The sequence below is a fragment of the Rhinatrema bivittatum genome, chromosome 18 (assembly GCF_901001135.1).
Source record: "Rhinatrema bivittatum chromosome 18, aRhiBiv1.1, whole genome shotgun sequence".
NCBI lineage: Eukaryota > Metazoa > Chordata > Amphibia > Gymnophiona > Rhinatrematidae > Rhinatrema > Rhinatrema bivittatum.
Window position 1 is genome coordinate 28,174,695 of NC_042632.1, and position 14,008 is coordinate 28,188,702.

General features: G+C 42.6%; 1 protein-coding gene across 1 annotated transcript in view; it reads right to left on the reverse strand.

Annotated features, from left to right (window-relative positions):
- Positions 1 to 10,849, reverse strand: part of APBB3 (amyloid beta precursor protein binding family B member 3) — a 41,881-nt gene extending 31,032 nt beyond the window's left edge. The window contains exon 1 of the mRNA XM_029583455.1: positions 10,557 to 10,849. Within this exon, the coding sequence (XP_029439315.1) occupies positions 10,557 to 10,605 (49 nt within the window). The 5' untranslated portion in view covers positions 10,606 to 10,849. The remainder of the gene's footprint in view (positions 1 to 10,556) is intronic.
- Between the last annotated feature and the right edge of the window lie 3,159 nt (positions 10,850 to 14,008).

Genomic DNA, 14,008 nt, shown 5'->3' on the forward strand with positions numbered 1-14,008 from the left:
CCTCATAAGTCATTGTGACTGGACAGATTTATTGTGGAAATGTGTCAAGCCTTTAATAGCATATAGAATCCCAAACTATTATAGCAAGATTTCATTTCACTTGGAAGCTCTCCCTCTTAAAAAATGTTCATTGTACAAAGACTATTATTCCTTTCAATGGAAACAGAAGGGGAGATAGCAGTTGGAGGTACCATAATGATTAAGAAAAGTCAATTTGATTATTATAGGAGAGACTAAAGACTTATTTCAAGGAGTTCCTTTTAACGTGATCACCATTATACTTCTCATAGTGGGGAAGGCCCGAGGACATTAAAAAGTCTGTTATGCTGCCGATATATTACAGTCTAAGCATATTGCTCCTGCTTTTTCCCAGATGACTTTTATAAAAGAGTGCCACTAGAAAAGAAACCTCCAGACATAGCCCTCTGGGAACTTGAAAAATCAAAGAGAGTCACTTTCCAAATTTTCTCCTGTATCTTGTGACAAGGTGGCTTAAGGCTACAGCGGCTTGCGGTTGGAGCAACTCCTCAGTCTGCCCTCTGAGGCTTGAGAACTGCCGACAACGCTGGGCCTGTTCCTCGGCCCCGCCCTGCTCTTTGGCGTTAGCAGCAGCATGGCCGCTGGCCATGGGCCTGCACAACTTCCTGCTTCCTGTTCCTAAGGCGCGGGCCACGTCTCTTCACAAGATAGCCGGATATGTCCTGGGTCCCACCTGATGACTGTTTCCTGTCTTAGTCCTATAAAAGGGCTTCTCCAACACTTCTGCCTTGCCTTGCATTGGAGTTACTTGCTCCTGGAAGTCTCGTCTTCCAGCGCTCATGCAATTTGCACTTGCTACTTTTGAAACAGAAACAACGTGGGTAGTTATTCTTTGGATGTGAATAAATTATGTGTGTTGAAAGTGCTTGTATAGTTTGAGGCTCCACAATTACCTCTCCCTCCAAAATGTATCAAGAAATGTCTTCATTTTCTCAATCTTACACATCAAGGCCGATATTCATCACCCCTTGTCGAGATTTGAAAAGCCCGCCATGCTGATTGGCTTCGAGGTAGCCAGATAACATGTTACCCAGGTAGCTCTGGAGTGTTCTGTGACTGAGATAACTGGATAACTTTAGGACCGCAGAAGAACAATCCTCCAGCCAGCTGGATATTTACCTGGCACACCGCTGAATATCCCGACAAAGATAACTTTGCTGGCCAGACAGGAGCTGAAAATGCATGCCATAGTTTCTGATCTATGCAGATTTGGATCACTCAAAAATTCTATTAATTTATTAACATGTTTCTTAATACGTTGGATCAGCCCCAGTTAAATCTGGAGGCATAAAGTGCTCCATAAATTATTGGACAATCTCATTATCCTTAAAAATGAACTTATTAAATGATGATTGTACAGCTTGAATTCTTTCCATATTCCTTCTTGCTTTTAAATATTCTTCTAGTGAGTGACCACTGTTGTTACTGTCAATAATGCCGTTACCTCTTGCCATTGAAGCAGAGAGCAATGTTGGAGATGCAGCAACAGCATTAAGACTGGTTAAGGGTAGTAACTGCCATAACAGCAAGTTACCCCCATGCTTGTTCAATGTCTTGTTGGTTGCTGTCTCAATCTAAGTCCCCTTTTCCTCTTTTTCCCTGCCATTGAAGCAGAGACAAATGATGCCGTTGCATCAACAGCATAAAAGCTTATTGGTTAAGGGTAGTAACCGCCACATCAGAAAGTTACTCCCATGCATTCTTTACTTCATTCCCATCCTCTAGCCTTAAGGGATCCACAGTGTTTATCTCACACCCCTTTGAAATCTTTTACTGTTTTTGTCTTCACCACCACCTCCAGAAAGGCATTCCAGGCATCCACCACCCTTTCTGTGAAGAAATATTTCCTGACATTGGTTCTAAGTCATCCTCCCTGGAGTCATTTCATGACCCCTAATTCTACTGATTTATTTCCGGTGGAAAGATTTGTCATTGATTGTGCATCATTAAAACCTTTCATGTATCTTAAGGTCTGTAACATATCTCCCCTGTACCTCCTCTCCTCCAAGGTATACATATTTAGTTCCTTCAGCCTCTCCTCATAAGTAATTTGATGGATACCCACGACCATTTTGGTCATCCTTCTCTGGACCGCCTCCATCCTGTCTCTGTTCCTTTTGAGATACGGTCTCCAGAACTGAACATAGTACTTCAGGTGAGGCCACCAAGGACCTGTACAAGAGCATTATCACCTCCTTTTTCTTACTGGCTATTCCTCTCTCTATGCAGCCCAGCATTCTGGCTTTTGCTATCGCCTTGTCACATTGCTTCACTATCTTCAGATCGCTAGACACTATCACCCCAAGGTCTCTCTCTTGTTCTGTGCACAATAGCCCTTCACCCCCCCATCACATACAGCTCTTTTGGATTACTGCACCCCAGAAGCATGACTCTGCACTTCTTGGCATTGAATCCCAGCTGCCATATCTTCGCTCACTGTTCAAGCCTCCTTAAATCATGTCTCATTCTCTCTACTCCTTCTGGTGTGTCCACTCTGTTGCAGATCGTAGTATCATCTGCAAGTAGACAAACTTTACCCTCTATCCTTTCTGCAATAATCACTCACAAAGATGTTGAACAGAACCGGTCCCAACACTAATCCCTGTGGCACTCCACTTAATACCATTCTCTCTTCAGAATAGGTTCCATTTACCATCATACGCTGTCTTGTATCTGTCAACCAGTTTGTAATCCACAGCATCACCTTGGTACTCACTCCCAAGATTTTATTCATGAATCTTCTATGTGAGACTGTATCAAACGCTTTACTAAAATCCAAGTAAATCACATTGAGAGCTCTTCCCTGATCCAATTCTCTAGTTATCCAATCAAAAAAGTCAATCAGATTCGTCTGATAGGACCTTCCCCTGGTGAATCCATGTTGTCTCGGATCGAACAACCCACTGGATTGTAGATAGTGAACCCGAGGTCACTAGTACCTGCTTTTTGTGCAGGTTAGCTTTTTGCTCGAAACGTGTGTGAGGATTTGAAAATGCAATCTGTGTGAGTACTTTTCCTCCCCTGATCTAAACAAAGACCCCCCCCCCCAAGAAATGCCTCTTCTAAGTCTGATTAAAAGTGGATGCGTTGTGAAAGAGTGTGCCGATTTTTAGCTCCATTGAGGAGGGGGAGCCAACCAATTAACACAAGTAAAACATTGTTTTTTTACCCGCATAAATCACGTTGAAAATTGATCTTTCATACCTAAGCCATTTCCCAGACTCACATCCCTGAATCAAGTCTGTACTGTTCTCCAGAATGAACATAGAACTAACTATTGCAAACTTCATAATGAGACGGCACCACTATTCTTGGATCCCAGCATTGTGGTACATCCCAGCATCTAATTTACCACATTCAGGGTATCCCTATTAATATTAAGGATTTTTTTATGTACACTCAAGAATCCTCTAGATTAAATTTACGGACCCTCCAGTGCTACCCCCATGACTCCTACATGCAGTTTACAATCCCTATGATGCAGAACATACTCTCATATTCAGTTCCTATTACATCATGCACTGTAAGCTCTCTCTCCAAATTCTCAAATGAAGCCATGGTCACCAACAAAGCTCAGTGAGTCACATTCAATGCCAAGAGATGTCTTGATTAATAGTTGCACAAAATGCTGCTTTTTCTAGGAAACCTCTGGAAGCCTTTACACTTTTCAAATAAACCAACTGAGTCATCTTGCTTTTTTTTTTACAGATGAATTCACATATACAGTATAATATTTGTTCTCACTCCCTGACAAAGATTCACCAACAGTGGCAAACACATGAATCATATCATTCTCGTGCACACAGGATCTACAGCAGTTCTTCTGCTGGCTCCCCCATCATGTAGGATTCATTGCATCTCTTCAGAATTCTCCTACTGCCTCCTTTTCCTGTGTATATAAAACACTCAGCTTCTATAACAAATGACCCACATTAAATTTGTCACTTTAAAGTCCAAGCATTCCTTATAATAAAAAAATCATACTCTTGTAGACAGTCTCCATGACTTCATGTGATCACATATCTTTATCTCCGTTTTTTTAAGCCATAGGTTACCAGCAAATCTCACTGAGTAACATTTGATATATCAGAATTCAGCGTGTAACATTTCATACAAGCCCGGAATACTGCGTTGCATTCTCTGCACACTAGAAGCTTCTGGAAGATTTTCACATTGTGTAGAGACACCACAGAACCCCTTTTTACAGTAAATTGTCTCAGACAATCAGACTTCACAGTTACAAATCTGCACGCAGACTTACTATGCTGAAATTATGCAAGCGATGCATAAATCAGCTTCCTGTAATTCTACGTCTCCCAGGTACTCATGGATTTTCTAGTTGTAATCAAGAACTAAAGCAGTGCAAATCAAAAACTGAGCATGGAGTCTCTTAGCCAGTGGTTCAGTTCATAAAACTCACTGTCTCAGCTCGGTATTCTCCATTTGTCTTCTTCTGCACCTATGACTCGCCTAGCACCAACTTCTTTTCTAAAGATAATCAACACAACCTTGTAGTTCTTCAGGATTTTCAAATGTTTTGATCTTACCCGGGGTAATTTTTACTAAATCACCTAGTGACAAAGTGCATGGGAAGTTTCTCTTGACAACTGTAGAGAAGTACCTGGATACAAATTTGTCCATATACATTACCCTTGCTGTTTGTGTAGATAATTATTTTCTCCCCCAGCCCAAACAATCCCATGGGAACACCTACTTGAAAAGTGACTGAATATGTGGCTAGATTTAGCTGTTCTTCCTAAATCCCTTTCAAAAGGGCCTGCGTTATTCACAGTGACTTTCACCTTCAATAGACTGAGTAATATTTTATTTTATTTATTTATTTAGAATTTTTATATACCGGCAATCATATCTTGCTGGTTTACATAAAACAGGAGTGCATTTTATACATAGGAAACTAGAACTATGGTGATCGAAGGTACAGTTACATTTAACAAGGGTAGCCTAACTTGGAGAGGGAAGAAGATAGGAGAGAATAGAAATGGTTAAATACAAATAATATGAACCTTGCTTTCATATTATTCAGTTGCACTTGCATTGCCAGGAAGTTCTTTTTCTATGCTGTGACTTTATTTAGATCCTCTGAGATAGAAACCATCATCCGAAAAATCAACCCAGCGGCCCACACACTCGACCCCATACAGGCAAAAACCCTCAAACTAATCCCAAACTGCCTAGCAAGACCCATCGCAAACATTGTCAACCTTTCTTTCGACCAAGGTCTCCTCCCAGACTCCCTTAAATGCGCAGTAGTAAAACCTATTCTAAAAAAGCCTCAACTGGATCCGACCATCCTGTCCAATTACCGGCCCATCTCCAACCTACCATTCCTGGCCAAGATTATAGAGAAAATAGTTAACCATCAACTTTCAGAATTCCTAGAAAACTAAAATATACTTCTCCCCGCCCAACATGGTTTCAAGAAAGGTCACAGCACGGAATCACTACTACTTACCCTTATAGATACAATACTTTGGGGATTTGACAAAGGGATCTCTTTTGTCCTTATACTTCTTGACATCTCTGCCACATTTGACTCTGTCAGCCATAAGATTCTTCTCCACAGGCTAAGAGAAATTGGTCTCAATGGCACCATCCTTCAATGGTTCCAATCATTCCTCTCCAACAGATCTTTCAAGGTAACATACAAAAATAAAACATCAGACCTAATATCCCTACCACAAGGAGTCCCTCAAGGCTCTTCCCTATCCCCAACCCTCTTCAATGTTTATATGCTCCCATTATGCAACTACCTTAACAAAGTAGGCCTGTCATATTTCCTATTACCCGATGATGTTCAGATTCTGCTTCCCATCAAAGATAACATCTAGAATTTACTTAATCAATGGGAAATATATCTTACTGATATAAACGACATCCTCTCACAAATGGCACTCACTCTCAATCAGAGCAAAACGGAAATTCTACACCTTTCCAGCAAAGCGTCAACGCCCCCCACCGATCCTGCAATACTGCTTAAATACAAAATGCCCGCAACTGTCAGAGACCTTGGAATCACCCTGGATAAGGAACTGAACTTTAAAAATCATATCAACACACTAATAAAAGAAGGCTTTTACAAACTACAAATCCTTAAGAAACTCAAACCTCTGCTACATCTTCCAGACTACCGGACAGTATTACAATCCCTCCTCTTTGCCAAGTTAGATCACTGCAATGTGCTCCTAAAAGGCCTGCCCGCTGCCACCACCAAGCCCCTCCAACTCCTTCAAAATGCAGCCGCAAGATCACTAACAAACAGCAAAAAATCAGATCACATCACACCTATACTCAAACAACTACACTGGCTACCCATACCATTCAGGTCTCAATATAAGACTATCATGCTAATCCACAAAGCAATATATAATGACAATACCACTTGGTTACAAAAACCACTGAACCCATGCATCCCAACAAGAAACCTCTGCTCATCTGACACACGTCTACTTACAACTCCTTCCATTAAAGAAGTTCATCGAGTAACCACAAGAGTTTGTGCTGTGTCAAAGGTAGGTCCCCACATCTGGAACACTCTCCCAACTCCACTCAGAACTGACCCTTCTACGCCATTCTTCAGAAAGAACCTCAAAACATGGCGCTTTCTGAAAGTATTCCCCTCAGAAAGTTAATCACAGCTCCCATTCCCTCCCCCTTTTTTTTTTCCCTATAGCACTGCCATCTTCCCCCTCCGGCAGGAGCATAGCAAATCAAATCAGTAAATTTTTATTGTTAGATAAGTGATTGTAAATTTACTTTGTTTTTGTTCCTATAGTTTCTTATAGTTACTTTGTTAAACTGTTACACTGTATTTTGTCTTTAAGAGGCTTGCTTTCAGACATTTCCGTTATATGTAAACCGGTCTGAAATTCTGAATCGAATAGCGGTATAGAAAAATAAATAAATAAATCTGCAAGATTCAACATGCATCTTCCTTTCCACACTTCAGGTGCCTAATAGTTGAGGGTTTCCCAAGATCCAAATTGTCATTGCCCTCTGGTATTTTTCATTGCTGGCCCTCTGTTCACTCTTTCAGTCTCCAAATCCTTCATAAACTGAGTTTTCAGTAGCTTCGGCAGACCTATCCCCATATAATGCACTGGATCATCACTTTCCAGTCTCTCTGTTCTCCCCACAATTCTCTAATTCTTTCTGTAGTCCCTTTTCTGATGTTGTCCTGCAGCAGCGTCACAGTATCTTCCAACAGGGAACTCTTTTTCTTCAGTTCACCCAGTCTTTTGGAATAAAGAGAATTGTGCTGTATGGGAAGGCTTGTCTGTTTTAATTTCTTTAATTGCCCCCCTGCTGCTCTGTCATTTGTACCTTTTAGGGATTGCAGCTCCTTCAGCATCTTGGCAAAGGAGCTTTCGGTTGCCTTGCCAGAAGCCATTTTCTGTGTCAGTGGAGGGTCCTATTTAGACCCGTTGACTCTGTGTTTCCAGGGACCAATTAAAGGTCCCTTGGGCCCCAGGCAGTAGTCCAGCCATGGACTGCCTTCCCACTCCCATTCATGTGCTGCACCAATAGACATTAGCAAGCTCATAGACATCAGGTCAGATCAGGTCCACATCTCAGATGACTTTCTCATTAATATTATGATGACACGATTTCAATATCTGACCCTGTCTGGGGCCTCGAGTCATCCATGCCCCCTCCTCTGAACCTATCACTGTGCAGGACAACCACAAGAGCTGCTTTTATTATGCTCAGTTTACTACTGACCAGGGCAGTGATCTGCTAAGATAAGATTTGGAAGAGACAGCAGTTTTACTTGCAGGGTTTACTGATTTTTGGCTTGCATTTCAGACAGCAGATATCTAACAAGTTGATTCAGCAGCCAGTTCTATGGCCCCCTGTGCTCCTGCCTCCTCTCACCCCTCCCACACACACATTTCCCAGACCTGAATGTTTGATTGATGGAAAACCTTAGGGATTCTGATTAAATTAATTCAGCAAACTGTATGGTAGTGTCACGTTCTCATAGAAAAAAACCCATAAAACTTAATCACCATGATTAATCAAGTTTAGTCAAGAAACTGAAGAATTTAGCTACAGGATAATTTCTTCACAGTGTGTTTGCAGGAGTTGTTTAGGAACCTGATTGATTTTGCATCCACGTCACCAAATTCCCTGCAGTCATTTGTGCTAAAGAGACAATCTGGGTCTGCATTCAGTCAGAACTATTATCATTTCACTAATTGACATAATATAGATGGGGGCCCTTCATTTTCAGTTAAAAACTATTTTTACTGAAATAAAATCCTTGGTTTTACAAAAAAAATACTATTCAGTTTTTACTTTTTTTCACCGTAACTTTGTAACACAGAATATTGGTTTGGTTCCATAAAATTTGTAACTGACCCAATCTCCCCACTGCTCCTGAGTTGTCCTCCTATTTCCCACTGCCTCAGCCTTTCCTCTTCCAGCACTAAAATAAATTTACACAGAAAAAAAAATGTTCTCAATACATGTTCATCTAGGGGACCTTATTCAAGGGAGGTGATTTGTCATAAATATCATTACAGAGAAGCGGGCCTATGGATATCTCTGTTTTGTTGTTGTCTATAATGCATCCAGGTGCAAATAAATGTGGCTAATAAGGTTGACATAATTGTGGAACATTAGATGAAGGCATCAGTGTGATGCTAATAAAAATTATGCAAAGGAAAGTGATATTATTGTACAGATCTGGAAGCAATGGTGTGTGATGTGTATTCAGTATCAGGAAAATGAAGTAAAATCAGCAATGATTTAAAATCTTATTAATTTGTGGTACTTTATTAAACCACCACTTTCAGAGCATTTAGTTTTAAATTTCCAAAGGGTATAGAATGATGTGGACTGGAAGGTGTCCACATTTTGCTCAGCGTGCAAAATCTGCATGGTTTCAGGTTTTCAGGCTGGATCCTGTGCTCCCCTGTTGGTGCCAACCCCCTAACACCAGGAGCTGATACTCATATATTAAAACAGAGAGAATGAACTAAGGAGCCTTATTGTCTCCCGTTGCATCCTTGTGAAGTCAGTGATAAGATGTGCACCAGAACTGACAGATTCATAGGAATCTCACAGAAGCTATGCTATGAACACTCCTGTTGTGGCTCCTGGAACTGGACTGCGACCACCATCTCATTTTACATAAACTACCTGAACTGGATTTGAACTGGTGGCCTGGCCTAGATCTTCAATCCGCCTCCTTAGGTGTCTCCTGTTCACTATTCACTCACCGATTTTCAGCCTCCTTTTCATGCTTCCTTAATACAAACCTCGATCTGTTGTTTTCCAAATACATAAGATTTGAAAAATTCTTGAAAAGAGATATATCTAAACAAGAAGCTTCCCTCAGGACAACTACAAGAAGCCAGAACTGGATTGTAAACTTGTAATTAAAATCTAATTTTATGTGACAAATAGAATACATTTGAAATGGAATTGACAGCTGCAACAGGACAAGCTAGTTCAGGGCTGCCCAAGGCGGTCGTGAGGACCTAACAGTCAGTCAGGTTTTCAGAAGATCCACAATGAAGATGTCTGAGATAAATTTGCATATTTTGGGTCTCCAGTGCATGCAAATTTATCTCATGTATATTCGCTATGGATATCCCGAAAACCTGACTGGCACCTGGCTGTCAAGTTTCGGACACCCTGGTCTAGTTCCAGTGTTCACAAAGCCGAGGTAGGACCTATGACTGAGGTGTTAAACCGATCCCCCCAGCCAGTCGGTTTATCTCTAATGAATATGCATGAGATTTATTCCATGCATATTCATTAGGTATATCCTGAAAACCTGATTAGTTGGTGGGGGTGAGGGCTGGTTTGAGGATCCCTGCTATAACCTACCTAGAACACGTTTGTAGAGGTGGGAAAGAAATTCAAATAATGAACATAAAAATGAATTAGGTCTGATCCACCAATCCTTTTTTATATTTTAGTTCATAGCTTTTTTGCTAACCCATGAGTAGGCAACTCCAGTTCTGAAGTGCCAGAAACAGATTCTATTTTCAGGATGTTCATAATGAATATGCATGCGTTGCCTCATAAGCAAATTTATCTCATGCATATTCATTATGGATATCCTGACAACCAGACCTGTTAGTGGCACTTCAGGACTGGAGTTGTCGACCCCTGTTCTAACCTTTTACTATAGGGACTAACAGACTTAGCATTTTTGTTTGTTTATAGGATGAAATCATTATTATTACTTAAAGGTAATAATTTCAGCTATAGGATTGCAAGATTCAATTGAATATCAGAAGTCAAATTCTGCAGCTCCTATAACAGAGACAGTCCATTGAAACAACATTTCTTCAGTCCACCATTATGTCTTCCTAACCTTACCTGAAAAAACCCCCCATCTAATTCAAATAATACAAATTTCCATGTAAAATCAATATCTCCTCCGAATCCCCTTAGGATTGCATCCTGACCCTCTGAGGACTCAAGAGGAAATAAGCCCTTGCCAAAGTCAAAACAAACAAGCATCTCCCGGAAAGCAAACCTACCATCATAATTAACGATGATTATGGCCAGCATGTAGTCTTTCCCCAGCATGATGAGGATGAATCCAGGAAAACGTTCAGCACCAGCAGAGGACGGACCGAATAACAGCGCCTACGCGGAGCTCCACAATGAAAAGGTAAAGAAGAGGAGCAAACCCGGGCAGAACGAAAGAGAGAGAGGAGCGGGGGCCTGCAACAGAGAGGAGACATTCACCGGCACCAGCAGAGGGGTCAAGCAGTCAACAACATCCATCGGTTAGGGAAAATCCAGCCTCGCCGCGGGAGTTGGAGAGAGAAGCGAAGCGAGAGACAAAAGCAAGAGAAGAAAAGGAGGAGCAGAGGCGAGGGGTGGGTGGAGCTGTCCAGCACAGATCAGCACATTGCACTCCTCCTCTGATAGCCCTAACGAACAGCATCCCCCAATAACCTGCTCTGCTGCCAAGTGCCTCCACTATTCTGATAGCACAGAGGCATGCAGGGAGGGGGCAGGTTTCAGTCTAGCAGAGCTCTCTCATTTTGTCAAAAAGTCACCATTTTCTCTGCCCTCTTTGCAAAATGCTCCCGTATCCCCAGTGTATTTTAGGCAAACATCGTGAGATTTCCTTCTTTCTGCCCCTACATCTCTCTTCTAGGAGATTGCAGTTGACCACATACAGTAAAATACAATTGACTAACACAGACAATGAGAGGTTCCAGTTTTAAAACCCCAATTATATTTAACACTTCACTCCAGCTAGTTGCCATAGTCTTCGGTGGACCTATTCTGATTTTCGGTGGCATATTGTTAAAATGGGGATAACAAAAGGGACCGAATCATCTGACTTATTTCAGCATTACTAGCTCACGGGCCAGCATTACCAGCTCACTCTCCTGTGCGCGTAATTCTGTATTCAAATGAGGGCCCGCGGCAAAAAGAGGCGCTAGGGACACTAGCGCGTCCCTAGCGCCTCTTTTCGGACAGGAGCGGCGGCTGTCGGCGGGTTTGACAGCCGACGCTCAATTTTGCCAACGTTGGTTCTCGAGCCCGCTGACAGCCACGGGTTCGGAAACCGGGCGCCAGCAAAATTGAGCATCCGGTTTTCAACCCGCGAGCCACGGGCCGATTTCAAAATTTTTTTTTTTTAACTTTTTTTTAACTTTCGGGACCTCCGACTTAATATTGCCATGATATTAAGTTGGAGGGTGCACAGAAAAGCAGTTTTAACTGCTTTTCTGAGCACTTTCCTGGTGCCCGGAGAAATTAACGCCTACCTTTGGGTAGGCGCTAATTTCTGAAAGTAAAATGTGTGGCTTGGCTATTAGGTTCGGGGAAGGGGGGGTTTGACGCGCGTTTTCGACGCGCTATTACCCCTTACTGAATAAGGGGTAAAGCTAGTGCATCGAAAACGCACGTCCAATCGTGGGTTAACAGTGCGCCCCACCGAAGTGCACTGTACTGTATCTGTCCAGATGTTACTGTTACAGTCCAGATGTTATAACTTGTAGGAATGTGAATCCTGGGCCGAGATGAGAGGTATTACTGCCCACAAGGAGGAGCCCTGTGAGCCTCACCATCAGTAGGCGTGGTCTCATTGGTTGTCAGACACAGCTGTGGAATAGAGTCTATTAGGAAGGAAGAAAGGCACAGCCCACGGAGCGAGAGGTGCAGTTAAAGTAAAGTCCTGATGTATAGATCCGGTAGTGGCCTCCGTAGAGCGGGGTATGCCAGGAAGTCTCTCAGCAGTGGTGACAATACCTCAGACATGCAGATCTGGTAGTGGCCCGAGGAGCGGGGTACGCCGAAGAAGTCTCTCTGTAGTGGTGATGTGTTAGTGGCCTGTAGCGCAGGCTACACCGAGCCTGCGCTACAGAGGTGATGAGATGATGGTCCGAGGTGCAGAAACCCGGAAGAGGGTCCTGTAGCGATGGTGTGGTAATGACCTGCAGCACAGGATATACTGGAGTGGATCTTACTGGGGACGATACGGTAGTGGCCCGAGGCACGGGGTACACCGGAGAGGATCCCACAATGAGGCTTGGTATAGTTGAAGTCTGTAGTGGTAAGGTACTCACAAGAGGTGGTTCCAGGAGGGGTCCCGGGAAGCGGGAGCAGATAGCAGTCCAAGGCAAGAAGGCCCTCCGGGGAGCGGATAGCCAGAGACAAGGAAGGGTCCCCGAGGAGTGGGTACCCAGAGCGTCTCACGCCAAAGTGCAGATTCTGGAACTGGAAGTCCAAAGGATGGAGCAGATTCAGCAATGCGGGAACTCCTTGCTAACTCGTCAAACCGTAGGGCCAGCCAGCTTAAGTACAGCAGCGGGATGACATCATCCAGAGGGGATATCCCTGAGGTTCCTGCCATGTCATGTACAAAAGTGGCCCGTGCGCACGCGCCTAGGTGATCCCTGAAGCAAGATGGCGGTCGGCAGCACCCACGCCGTCCCGGGAATACCAGGCAGGTCGGCGGTGGCTGGCAGAGGCCGCCATTCTTCCAATAGATGACAAGGCAGCAAAGAAAGAGATGAGCATTAGTGGTCACAGCCATCTGCGACCTATGGGTGTAACACCAGAAAGCCATAGAACTGAAGAGGAAAAGCTTAAACTTTTGAAGTAAAAAGATGAAAAGTACAAGTTTTGGTTTTATACAGTCCCTATGTGAGATATGACTGAGGTGGTCAGTCATATCTCACATAGGGACATGTGATTAGTCACCACATCTCAAGAAAGATATAGCAGAATAAGAAAAGGTATGGAGAAGGATGACCAAGATGATAAAGAGGATGGAACAATTCCCCTATAAAGAAAGGCTAAAGAGGTTAGTACTCCAGCTTGAAAATGAAACAGCTGATGGGAAATATGATAGAGGTCTATAAAATAATGAGTGGAATGAAACAAGGAAACATTAATCAGTTGTTTACTCCTTTGAAAAATACGAAGATCAGAATACACATAATGAAGCTACTGGGTAATACATTTAAAATTAATAAGAGAAATATTTTTTTACTCAACACATAACTATGCGCTGGAATTCATTGCCAGAGGATGTGATGAAAGCTGTTAGTATAGCTATGTTTAAAAAAGGTTTGGACAAATTCCTGGAGGAAAAGTCCATTAACAATTATTAAGGTAGAATTGCAGAAATCCATTGCTTATTCTTGGGATAAACAGCTTGGAATCCATCTACCCCATGGGATCCTGACAGGTGCTTGTGACCTAGCTTGGTTACTCTTGGAAACAGAGTACTGGGGTTGATGGACCCTTAGTCTGACCCAATATGGCAAGCCTTATATTCTTATGTTAAAACTGTGACTAATTTTAACCCTCAAGCCACATTTTCTTTTTCCTTCTGGTTTATAACCAGCCAGTCATCCTATGCTGTACTTAACTCTTAATCTTATCAATGGCCTGCACAATTGCATTCCATTTGGCTACTTTCCTTAATCTGTAATGCCTACAAAGAGCTTAACCCTTATTCGCC